A 12,880-nucleotide genomic window follows, 5' to 3' on the forward strand; every position below is an offset into this window, starting at 1 on the left:
GACCAGGCATATAGTCAATATGCTGTGATAATGTATCAGGCCAGGCATATAACCAATATGCTGTGATAATGTATCAGGCCAGGCATATAGTCAATATGCTGTGATAATGTATCAGGCCAGGCATATAGCCAATATGTTGTGATAATGTATCAGGCCAGGCATATAGTCAATATGCTGTGATAATGTATCAGGCCAGGCATATAGTCAATATGCTGTGATAATGTATCAGGCCAGGCATATAATCAATATGCTGTGATAATGTATCAGGCCAGGCATATAGCCCATATGCTGTGATAATGTATCAGACCAGGCATATAGTCAATATGCTGTGATAATGCACCAGGCCAGGCATATAGCCAATATGCTGTGATAATGTATCAGGCCAGGCATATAGTCAATATGCTGTGATAATGTATCAGGCCAGGCATATAGCCATTATGCTGTGATAATGTATCAGGCCAGGCATATAGCCATTATGCTGTGATAATGTATCAGGCCAGGCATATAGCCATTATGCGTTGATAATGTATCAGGCCAGGCATATAGCCATTATGCTATGATAATGTATCAGGCCAGGCATATAGCCATTATGCTGTGATAATGTATCATGCCAGGCATATAGCCATTATGCTGTGATAATGTATCAGGCCAGGCATATAGCCATTATGCTGTGATAATGTATCAGGCCAGGCATATAGCCATTATGTTGTGATAATGTATCAGGCCAGGCATATAGCCAATATGTTGTGATAATGTATCAGGCCAGGCATATAGCCATTATGTTGTGATAATGTATCAGGCCAGGCATATAGCCCATATGCTGTGATAATGTATCAGGCCAGGCATATAGCCATTATGTTGAGATAATGTATTAGACCAGGCATATAGTCAATATGCTGTGATAATGTATTAGACCAGGCATATAGCCAATATGCTGTGATAATGTATCAGGCCAGGCATATAGTCAATATGCTGTGATAATGTATCAGGCCAGGCATATAGCCAATATGCTGTGATAATGTATCAGGCCAGGCATATAGGCAATATGCTGTGATAATGTATCAGGCCAGGCATATAGCCAATATGCTGTGATAATGCATCAGGCCAGGCATATAGCCATTATGTTGTGATAATGTATTAGACCAGGCATATAGCCATTATGTTGTGATAATGTATCAGGCCAGGCATATAGTCAATATGCTGTGATAATGTATCAGGCCAGGCATATAGCCAATATGCTGTGATAATGTATCAGGCCAGGCATATAGCCAATATGCTGTGATAATGTATCAGGCCAGGCATATAGCCAATATGTTGTGATAATGTATCAGGCCAGGCATATAGCCAATATGCTGTGATAATGTATCAGGCCAGGCATATAGCCAATATGCTGTGATAATGTATCAGGCCAGGCATATAGTCAATATGCTGTGATAATGTATTAGACCAGGCATATAGCCATTATGCTGTGATAATGTATTAGACCAGGCATATAGTCAATATGCTGTGATAATGTATTAGACCAGGCATATAGCCATTATGCTGTGATAATGTATTAGACCTACTGCACAAATCTCATTTCTACAGAACCGTTTTTATTAGGATGTTACTTTTTTAAAGTCATGTTTAAAATAAAATCTGAGCGTTAGATCTCAGCTTGCTTTTTGACTGCAAAAGTTCTCTTGACTCAGAAAAGGTTGGTGACCACTGCATCAACAGAACCCAATGTCACGTCAACAGAACCCAATGTCACGTCAACAGAACCCAATGTCACGTCAACAGAACCCAATGTCACGTCAACAGAACCCAATGTCACGTCAACAGAACCCAATGTCACATCAACAGAACCCAATGTCACGTCAACAGAACCCAATGTCACGTCAACAGAACCCAATGTCACATCAACAGAACCCAATGTCACATCAACAGAACCCAATATCACATCAACAGAACCCAATATCACATCAACAGAACCCAATGTCACATCAACAGAACCCAATGTCACATCAACAGAACCCAATGTCACATCAACAGAACCCAATATCACATCAACAGAACCCAATATCACATCAACAGAACCCAATGTCACATCAACAGAACCCAATATCACATCAACAGAACCCAATATCACATCAACAGAACCCAATGTCACATCAACAGAACCCAATATCACATCAACAGAACCCAATGTCACATCAACAGAACCCAATGTCACATCAACAGAACCCAATGTCACATCAACAGAACCCAATGTCACATCAACAGAACCCAATATCACATCAACAGAACCCAATGTCACATCAACAGAACCCAATGTCACATCAACAGAACCCAATATCACATCAACAGAACCCAATATCACATCAACAGAACCCAATGTCACATCAACAGAACCCAATGTCACATCAACAGAACCCAATATCACATCAACAGAACCCAATGTCACATCAACAGAACCCAATGTCACATCAACAGAAACTAACATAACATTAATACTTGAAAGTCTATTGTGAGTCAATCCAAGTAACAATAAATCCCCATCAAAATCTGTCATTTGCCAGGGCTGCGTGTCAATACACGGCATCCGCCTACGACCCCCACAAGTGTCACGGGACTGAAGGTAACCCATACAAGGTAACCCATACAAGGTAACCCATACAAATGATTGGAAGTATGAAGGTCATGTTGTGTAAATATGTGTAAAAAGCTTTCTTATATCTCCTAGATATAAAACAGACACTTCAAAACCTTATTCCTCATGATTTATTTTGTGACTGCCTTTTTTGCCATTGATGAATGTTTCAATATGTTTCTAGGGGCTTTAGTAGTAAAGGCCAAATTCAATATTTCATCAAATATTTTTTTTTTATAAATGTGGGATACCTAAAGGGTTCCTAAAATGTTAAATCAAATCGCTAACTGATCCTTGGTATGACCATCTTAAAACAATTCCATATGTCAGCTTAGTAACCCCCCCCACACCCCAAAAATTATTCTTCTTTAACCGAACCCACATAATAATAACAGAAACAATAGATCGTCAACAGAACCCGATAGAACGTCAACAGAACCCGATAGAACGTCAACAGAACCCGATAGAACGTCAACAGAACCCGATAGATCGTCAACAGAACCCGATAGATCGTCAACAGAACCCGATAGAACGTCAACAGAACCCGATAGATCGTCAACAGAATCCGATTGATCGTCAACAGAACCCGATAGAATGTCAACAGAACCCGATATAACGTCAACAGAACCCAATAGAACGTCAACAGAACCCGATAGATCGTCAACAGAATCCGATTGATTGTCAACAGAACCCGATAGATCGTCAACAGAACCTGATAGATCGTCAACAGAACCCGATTGAATGTCAAATGAAACCAATAGAACGTCAACAGAACCCAATAGAACGTCAACAGAACCCAATAGAAAGTCAACAGAACCCGATATTGGACGATTCAACGAGAGTGGAAAATATTTTGGGGAAACTCATATTGTTCTGGCAGTTCTCGCAAAGAAACTTCATTGGGGAAGAAGGATTTTTAACATGTTTTTTACATTTGTATAACAAACATTTTTTTGTTGTTGAAGATCATGATGAAAGTGGCGCTTTCAGTCCCGTTTCAGACCAACACATGCCTTCTGTAAGACCCTTTGATCTGTGAACCAGACATGATCCAGACAGCATCTTGGTGTCGTTAAAGTCCTTATAGTGTTGCTCCAATATGGAGTATGTCTAAATGATGAAATCCACATTTTTCACATTTATTTATTTAACATAGAAAATCTAAACACTACCTGTTTTAACTTTTTAACAATTTTTGTTTTTATATTGTTTGTAACTATATAATCTTCAAACACGTCAACATTCCAGAGTGGTTCTCTCTGGTACATTTAATAATGTGACCCATTCTATTGAGAGACATTTACGTGATAGGTCATTAACCAATCAGAGCCCTCCATTATGATTGCCAATCAGAGCCCTCCATTATAAAGGGACTGAAATGGCAACTTTCATCATGATTTTCTACAAAATGGTTTGTGATAGAAATGTAAAAGGCATTTCAAACATCCTTTCACCCAATTCAGTTTCTATGTGAGAATGTCCAGAAAAATCAGACACAAAAAACATTTTACACTCCCGCTGGTGTGGAATCCCCTATCAACAGAACCCAATAGAATGTCAACAGAACCCAATAGAACGTAAACAGAACCCAATAGCTAATCAACAGAATCCAAAAGAACGTCAACAGAATCCAATGGAATGTCAACAGAATCCAACAGAACGTCAACAGAATCCAACAGAACGTCAACAGAATCTAACAGAATTTCAACAGAACGTCAGCAGAATCCAATAGAACGTCAACAGAATCCAATGGAACGTCAACAGAATCCAACAGAACATCAACAGAATTCTGAGTAACAGGCAACAGCTCCAATAGATGATGTGTTACCGACATTCTAGTCTCTTGATAGTGAGATGAGCATCTATAGATGGCCTATCAACAAACCTTTGGCGGCATTCTCCTGTATGCTGACATCTCTGGCGTTCCTTGAGAACCTGATGCCTGTATACACCTGTTCCTTCACATAGACCACCACCACCCCCAGGCTGGACTGGGCCGGGGTTCCCTGGTCCATAGCCTCCACCATGAGGGTCCTCTGGGCCTGATTCAGCCTGTCTATCCCCTCCGTCCCCTGGATCTCCCCCGTTAGGGAGTTGATGCTGAAACCCCTCACCGGACCGGCGAAACGGTAGAACACAGAGCCGTTGGCGCCAAAGTCCTTGTCCTCGGCCCGCATGGTGGCCAGGACCCGATGTGATTGGCTGGCCGAGACCTCGACGACGAGGGGGTCTTGGATGAAGAATGGAGCGTTGTCGTTTATGTCCAGGATCGTCACGGTTACCTGGGTTACGAAGAAGCGGAGAATAAAAAGGGGGTTTGGGTTGGGAGAAAGAGGGAGGAGAGAGGAGAGGGTTGGGAGAGAGGGAGGAGAGAGGGTTGGGAGAGAGAGGAGAGAGAGAGGAGAGGGTTGGGAGAAAGAGGGAGGAGAGAGGAGAGGGTTGGGATAGAGAGGAGAGAGAGAGGAGAGGGTTGGGAGAGAGAGGAGGAGAGAGAGGGTTGGGAGAGAGAGGGTTGGGAGAGAGGGTTGGGAGAGAGGGTTGGGAGAGAGAGGGTTGGGAGAGAGAGGGTTGGGAGAGAGAGGGTTGGGAGAGAGGGTTGGGAGAGAGAGGGTTGGGAGAGAGGGGGAGGTGAGAGGGTTGGGAGAGAGAGGAGGGAGAGAGGAGAGGGTTGGGAGAAAGAGGGAGGGAGAGAGGAGAGGGTTGGGATAGAGAGGAGAGAGAGAGGAGAGGGTTGGGGAAGAGAGGAGGAGGAGAGAGGGTTGGGAGAGAGGGAGGAGAGGGTTGGGGAGAGAGGGAGGAGAGGGTTGGGAGAGAGGGGAGAGAGGGAGGAGAGAGGGTTAGGAGAGAGAGGGTTGGGAGAGAGGGAGAGAGAGGGTTGGGAGAGAGAGGGTTGGGAGAGAGGGTTGGGAGAGAGGGTTGGGAGAGGGGTTGGGAGAGAGAGGGTTGGGAGAGAGAGGGTTGGGAGAGAGGGTTGGGAGAGAGGGGGGGGAGAGAGAGGGTTGGGAGAGAGGGGGAGGAGAGAGGGTGGGAGAGAGAGGAGGGGAGAGAGGAGAGGGTTGGGAGAAAGAGGGAGGAGAGAGGAGAGGGTTGGGAGAAAGAGGGAGGAGAGAGGAGAGGGTTGGGATAGAGAAGAGAGAGAGAGGAGAGGGTTGGGAGAGAGAGGAGGAGAGAGAGGGTTGGGAGAGAGAGGGTTGGGAGAGAGGGTTGGGAGAGAGGGTTGGGAGAGAGAGGGTTGGGAGAGAGAGGGTTGGGAGAGAGAGGGGGAGGAGAGAGGGTTGGGAGAGAGGGTTGGGAGAGAGAGGGTTGGGAGAGAGGGGGAGGAGAGAGGGTTGGGAGAGAGAGGAGGGAGAGAGGAGAGGGTTGGGAGAAAGAGGGAGGAGAGAGGAGAGGGTTGGGATAGAGAGGAGAGAGAGAGGAGAGGGTTGGGAGAGAGAGGAGGAGAGAGGGTTGGGAGAGAGGGAGGAGAGAGGGTTGGGAGAGAGGGAGGAGAGGGTTGGGAGAGAGGGAGGAGAGAGGGTTGGGGAGAGAGGGAGGAGAGGGTTGGGAGAGAGGGAGGAGAGAGGGTTAGGAGAGAGAGGGTTGGGAGAGAGGGTTGGGAGGAGAGAGGGTTGGGAGAGAGGGTTGGGAGAGAGGGTTGGGAGAGAGGGTTGGGAGAGAGAGGGTTGGGAGAGAGAGGGTTGGGAGAGAGGGTTGGGAGAGAGGGTTGGGAGAGAGAGGGTTGGGAGAGAGGGGGAGGAGAGAGGGTTGGGAGAGAGAGGAGGGAGAGAGGAGAGGGTTGGGAGAAAGAGGGAGGAGAGAGGAGAGGGTTGGGATAGAGAGGAGAGAGAGAGGAGAGGGTTGGGAGAGAGAGGAGGAGAGAGGGTTGGGAGAGAGGGAGGAGAGAGGGTTGGGAGAGAGGGAGGAGAGGGTTGGGAGAGAGGGAGGAGAGAGGGTTAGGAGAGAGAGGGTTGGGAGAGAGGGTTGGGAGAGAGAGGGTTGGGAGAGAGGGTTGGGAGAGAGGGTTGGGAGAGAGGGTTGGGAGAGAGGGTTGGGAGAGAGAGGGTTGGGAGAGAGAGGGTTGGGAGAGAGAGGGTTGGGAGAGAGGTGGGAGAGAGGGTTGGAGAGAGAGGGTTGGGAGAGAGGGGGAGGAGAGAGGGTTGGGAGAGAGAGGAGGGAGAGAGGAGAGGGTTGGGAGAAAGAGGGAGGAGAGAGGAGAGGGTTGGGATAGAGAGGAGAGAGAGAGGAGAGGGTTGGGAGAGAGAGGAGGAGAGAGGGTTGGGAGAGAGAGGAGGAGAGAGGGTTGGGAGAGAGGGAGGAGAGAGGGTTGGGAGAGAGGGAGGAGAGAGGGTTGGGAGAGAGGGAGGAGCGGGTTGGGAGAGAGGGAGGAGAGGGTTGGGAGAGAGGGTTGGGAGAGAGAGGGTTGGGAGAGAGGGTTGGGAGAGAGAGGGTTGGGAGAGAGAGGGTTGGGAGAGAGGGAGGAGAAAAGGTTGGAGGAGATGTGATGGTAAAGTTATCCTCTGAGGAAGGTAGTATGCCAATATAAAAAACATATTGTCCTTCACATGAAGTATTTATTGACAAATCAATGATGTGTTGTCCTCTGGCACTGTTACCTGAGCTGAGGTGTTTCTGGGCTCTGCAGGTGACAGATCCACAGCGAACACATGGAAGCTGTACGACGCCCTCTTCTCTCGGTCCACCGGCGATGCCGTTGTAATACGCCCGGTGTTTTCGTCCACGGTGAAAGCGCCCCTCGCCTCATGACTCAGGAAATACAGAACCTTCCCGTTCTCCCCCTCGTCTGCGTCTGTGGCCGTCACCTGTATTCGTTTTTTTTTGTGAAAGTTATGGACCTATTATGACCTAGCTTTAATATTGTAGATAGGTTGTAGCTTCCATCACTGTAATTGTCTGCATCATTTCCAATCCCCCATATATATTTTTTGTAAATGTATATATATATATATATATATATATATATATATATATATATATGTGTGTGTGTGTGTGTGTGTGTGTGTGTGTGTGTGTGTGTGTGTGTGTGTGTGTGTGTGTCTGTGTGTGTCTGTGTGTGTGTGTGTGTGTGTGTGTGTGTGTGTGTCTGTGTGTGTGTCTGTGTGTCTGTGTGTGTGTGTGTGTGTGTGTGTGTGTGTGTGTGTGTGTGTGTGTGTGTGTGTGTGTACACCTTTAAAAAATATATCTTCCTTTATTATTCCCAGAAAACCCTGCCACCCCTCCCCCAATTGGAGTAAACTAATAAACAATAACACTTATGCTTTTACTTCCTGTTTATGAATACTATATACATTTTACAGACAATCTATTTTACAATAGTTATATTTAGTTTGTTTTTAGTCCTTCATCTATTTCATCCAGTTTGATTTCTATATATATGTGTAACTGTGCTTTTTCACAGAAGTTCTGAACATATATGTATTTTACAGACCCAGGATGTTTTACATTTGTTATCTTGTTGTTTTTAGTCCCACCCTTCAGCTGCATTCAACTCCCACCATCTATCTCTTAACACCATCCATTTTGGATTTCTATTTGCCATATATTTTTCTATTGTGTTGTAATGTTTCACAAAAGTACTGAATCTTTTTATTCTTATAGTTTCTACAGATTTTAAATTAAAGATAAAAATGTTTTGCTAAAAGTATTATTATATTATTGATCGATTGACTATGACTTTTCAAATCACCCAGCAGTGCTATTTGCAGCGTTAGCTCCAGGTAAATGTTACAATTCTCCAGCCATTCCTGGACTTGTGATCAGTATGTTGGTAATTCACCTACAGTATATTCACTCTGGGTTGCTTAGTAGGGAAAGACTCTCTGGAACGGGCAAATCCTAACTTCTCCTTAAATCAAACCTCCAACAGAGAGTTCCCTGGGCATCCACTTGAGACATCTATAGTGTTAGCCAGGTCACACCAAATCCACTGCGGTATTAGACATTGTGAATATGCGATTTCAAAACCATTCCCCACGTAATGCAAGCACTGCTTACCATCTAGTACAATAATGGGTAACTGCAGCCCAATATGGCGACCTTAGTATGGGTAACTGCAGCCCAATATGGTGACCTTAGTATGGGTAACTGCAGCCCAATATGGTGACCTTAGTATGGGTAACTGCAGCCCAATATGGTGACCTTAGTATGGGTAACTGCAGCCCAATATGGTGACCGGGGTATGGGTAACTGCAGCCCAATATGGTGACCTGGGTATGGGTAACTGCAGCCCAATATGGCGACCTTAGTATGGGTAACTGCAGCCCAATATGGTGACCTTAGTATGGGTAACTGCAGCCCAATATGGTGACCTGGGTATGGGTAACTGCAGCCCAATATGGTGACCTGGGTATGGGTAACTGCAGCCCAATATGGTGACCTGGGTATGGGTAACTGCAGCCCAATATGGTGACCTGGGTATGGGTAACTGCAGCCCAATATGGTGACCTTAGTATGGGTAACTGCAGCCCAATATGGTGACCTGGGTATGGGTAACTGCAGCCCAATATGGTGACCTGGGTATGGGTAACTGCAGCCCAATATGGTGACCTGGGTATGGGTAACTGCAGCCCAATATGGTGACCTTAGTATGGGTAACTGCAGCCCAATATGGTGACCTTAGTATGGGTAACTGCAGCCCAATATGGTGACCTGGTATGGGTAACTGCAGCCCAATATGGTGACCTGGGTATGGGGTAACTGCAAGCCCAATATGGTGACCTGGGTATGGGTAACTGCAGCCCAATATGGTGACCTGGGTATGGGTAACTGCAGGCCCAATATGGTGACCTGGGTATGGGTAACTGCAGCCCAATATGGTGACCTGGGTATGGGTAACTGCAGCCCAATATGGTGACCTGGGTATGGGTAACTGCAGCCCAATATGGTGACCTGGGTATGGGTAACTGCAGCCCAATATGGTGACCTGGGTATGGGTAACTGCAGCCCAATATGGTGACCTGGGTATGGGTAACTGCAGCCCCAATATGGTGACCTGGGTATGGGTAACTGCAGCCCAATATGGTGACCTGGGTATGGGTAACTGCAGCCCAATATGGTGACCTGGGTATGGGTAACTGCAGCCCAATATGGTGACCTGGGTATGGTTTAGAAAAAAGAAACGCACACCTATAAAGGCGAGGTGCTGGCTAGCGGAGTAGAAAACTAGAAAATAAAGGAAAGCCGCACTCTAAGAGCTCAGATGCAACAATGTAATAACCAACGTTTCGACAGCGAAGCTGTCTTCATCAGGGTATCATCACAAACACTGAGAGATGAGTCATTTATATAGTGTCAGAAGACACACAGGTGTTTGTAATCATGGCCAAGTGTGGCCTAATATCATTGGTTAACTCAAATATTTAAAAAAAAATGGTATACAAAGAACTTGCACAAGACAGTTCACAGAACTGTCAATTTAAAGAAATGTTTCCAATTTAATAATTACTACATTTAGCCAACATTAGATAGTTAATCCAGAGATTCTTCCCTTTGCCTCGATTCGTCAGTCTCGTCCAGATCATCATGGTATTTTGAGTTCTTTATGATAGACACATTAGAGGCTAATTAGTTTTTAATTTTGGGGGGATAAATACAGGCGAATGCATTGATAAAAGTCACCTTGTCCTAAAGAGATTTACATGGTTATCAAAACGTCATGACAGGGTAGGCCGACACAAAACACAGCCCTTATTTTAACTGTTTCTAAAATCCCCTATGGGAAAAACTAATGGAGGAAAAACTATTAGAACCATTTCCCTAGTTTGACCGCTAGGTTTTATGGGTATTATGACAACTCCTCACCACACATTCAAATGTTGAATACTGAAGTGAGACTGTTGATGGTGTAGCTGCCACTGTCGCATTGTTTTGGATTAAGTTGCATCTTAACTTAGTTGTAACCCGCATCTTAACTTAGTTGTAACCTGCATCTTAACTTAGTTGTAACCCACATCTTAACTTAGTTGTAACCCGCATCTTAACTTAGTTGTAACCCACATCTTAACTTAGTTGTAACCCGCATCTTAACTTAGTTGTAACCCACATCTTAACTTAGTTGTAACCCGCATCTTAACTTAGTTGTAACCCGCATCTTAACTTAGTTGTAACCCGCATCTTACCTAAACACAAAGGTGGAGTTGCAATCATATTGTATTTCATCATATGTGAACATAAATGATCCTATCTTACCTCTAAGACTGGAGTTCCCTGGGCAGCGTCCTCCGAGACGTCTACGGTGTAGCTGCTGCTGCTGAAGGCTGGACTGTTATCATTTACATCCAGCACCGTCACCTCCACTGTGGCTGTGCTGCTCAGAGCAGGAGAACCATGGTCCAGGGCCACCACCTCCAGGTTGTACCCTGCCCGTAGCTCCCGATCCAGGGGACGAGACGTGGACAGGGCCCCTGAATTCACATGGAGTTGGAAGTCTCCGTCCGGGTCTCCAGCTACAGGAGGGAGAAGCAGAGAGACAGCTGTCATGGTGGCACCAGTTAACATGGACTAGATTTCATTTCAGATCAGATAGTGAAGTTTTCGATTTCCATGAACATCAGATCTGAATCAGATCAATTCATCATCATCCAGTCGCTCATGAGAGACGGTCTGGCGTCCACCTCTAGAGAGACGGTCTGGCGTCCACCTCTAGAGAGACGGTCTGGCGTCCACCTCTAGAGAGACGGTCTGGCGTCCACCTCTAGAGCCCTCCTATATATATATTACCAGTGATCCTGTCCTCTATATCTCCAGGTCTTACCAGTGATCCTGTCCTCTATGTCTCCAGGTCTTACCAGTGATCCTGTCCTCTATGTCTCCAGGTCTTACCAGTGATCCTGTCCTCTATGTCTCCAGGTCTTACCAGTGATCCTGTCCTCTATGTCTCCAGGTCTTACCAGTGATCCTGTCCTCTATGTCTCCAGGTCTTACTAATGATCCTGTCCTCTATGTCTCCAGGTCTTACCAGTGATCCTGTCCTCTATGTCTCCAGGTCTTACCAGTGATCCTGTCCTCTATGTCTCCAGGTCTTACCAGTGATCCTGTCCTCTATGTCTCCAGGTCTTACCAGTGATCCTGTCCTCTATGTCTCCAGGTCTTACCAGTGATCCTGTCCTCTATGTCTCCAGGTCTTACCAGTGATCCTGTCCTCTATGTCTCCAGGTCTTACCAGTGATCCTGTCCTCTATGTCTCCAGGTCTTACCAGTGATCCTGTCCTCTATGTCTCCAGGTCTTACCAGTGATCCTGTCCTCTATGTCTCCAGGTCTTACCAGTGATCCTGTCCTCTATGTCTCCAGGTCTTACCAGTGATCCTGTACTCTATGTCTCCAGCGGGGCCAGTGTCTGCGTCAGCAGCCCTGACAATACACAGCTCCATGGGGCTCTGGCCCTCAGGGACCTCTAGGCCGTACCAGGGCCTGGCGAACACCGGCACGTTGTCGTTCTCATCCTGCACCAACACACGCACCACCACCTTGGCAAAGTTAGGAGGCAGGCCCCCGTCCCTGGCGTACACTGGTGGGGGACGGATAGATAGTGTAAACAGACTGAACTTCAACTTCCCGTTAGTTCATTGCTTATGTGTTATAAAGAAGGACCAATCACAAAGTTCAGTTAAACAAACATAATGCACGTGGTGATTTAGCAGACACTCTTATCCAGAGCGACTTACAGAAGTGAGTACATACATTGTTCATATTTGTCCATACTGGGAAGTGAACCCACAACCTGGCATTGCAAGTGTCATACTTTACCAACTGTGCCACACAGGACTTTCTGAGACTATCAACGCCAAGGAATGAAACCCTTTATACATTCTTCCAATCTTTTGAACACTGAACTGGTAGAGAGATTACTCCTACCTGTGAGTGTGTAGTGGTCCTGAGTCTCTCTGTCCAGGGGCTTGGTAGTGCTGATGACCCCTGTCACAGGGTTGATGGTGAAGCCTTCCTCTGTTACACCTCCATATGTCACCTGGCCATTAGAACCTAGAGACAGAGAGAGAGACAGACAGAGAAACAGACAGAGAGAGAGAGAGAGACAGAGACAGAGAGAGAGAGAGAGAGACAGACAGAGAGAGACAGAGAGACAGACAGAGAGAGAGAGAGACAGAGAAACAGACAGAGAGAGAGAGAGAGACAGAGACAGAGACAGAGAGAGAGAGAGAGAGACAGACAGAGAGAGACAGAGAGAGAGAGACAGAGAGAGAGACAGAGAGAGAGACAGACAGACAGACAGACAGACAGACAGACAGACAGAC

General features: G+C 46.1%; 1 protein-coding gene across 1 annotated transcript in view; it reads right to left on the bottom strand.

Annotated features, from left to right (window-relative positions):
* Window positions 1-12,880, bottom strand: part of LOC115185012 (protocadherin-16) — a gene marked incomplete at its 5' end in the record, with an annotated part of 66,772 nt that overhangs the window by 24,578 nt on the left and 29,314 nt on the right. Inside the window, 5 exon segments of the mRNA XM_029745614.1 lie at window positions 4,518-4,914; window positions 7,225-7,431; window positions 10,817-11,073; window positions 11,926-12,135; window positions 12,483-12,608. Coding sequence (XP_029601474.1) covers window positions 4,518-4,914; window positions 7,225-7,431; window positions 10,817-11,073; window positions 11,926-12,135; window positions 12,483-12,608 — 1,197 coding nt within the window.

The sequence above is a fragment of the Salmo trutta genome, unplaced genomic scaffold (genome assembly GCF_901001165.1).
Source record: "Salmo trutta unplaced genomic scaffold, fSalTru1.1, whole genome shotgun sequence".
Lineage (NCBI taxonomy): Eukaryota > Metazoa > Chordata > Actinopteri > Salmoniformes > Salmonidae > Salmo > Salmo trutta.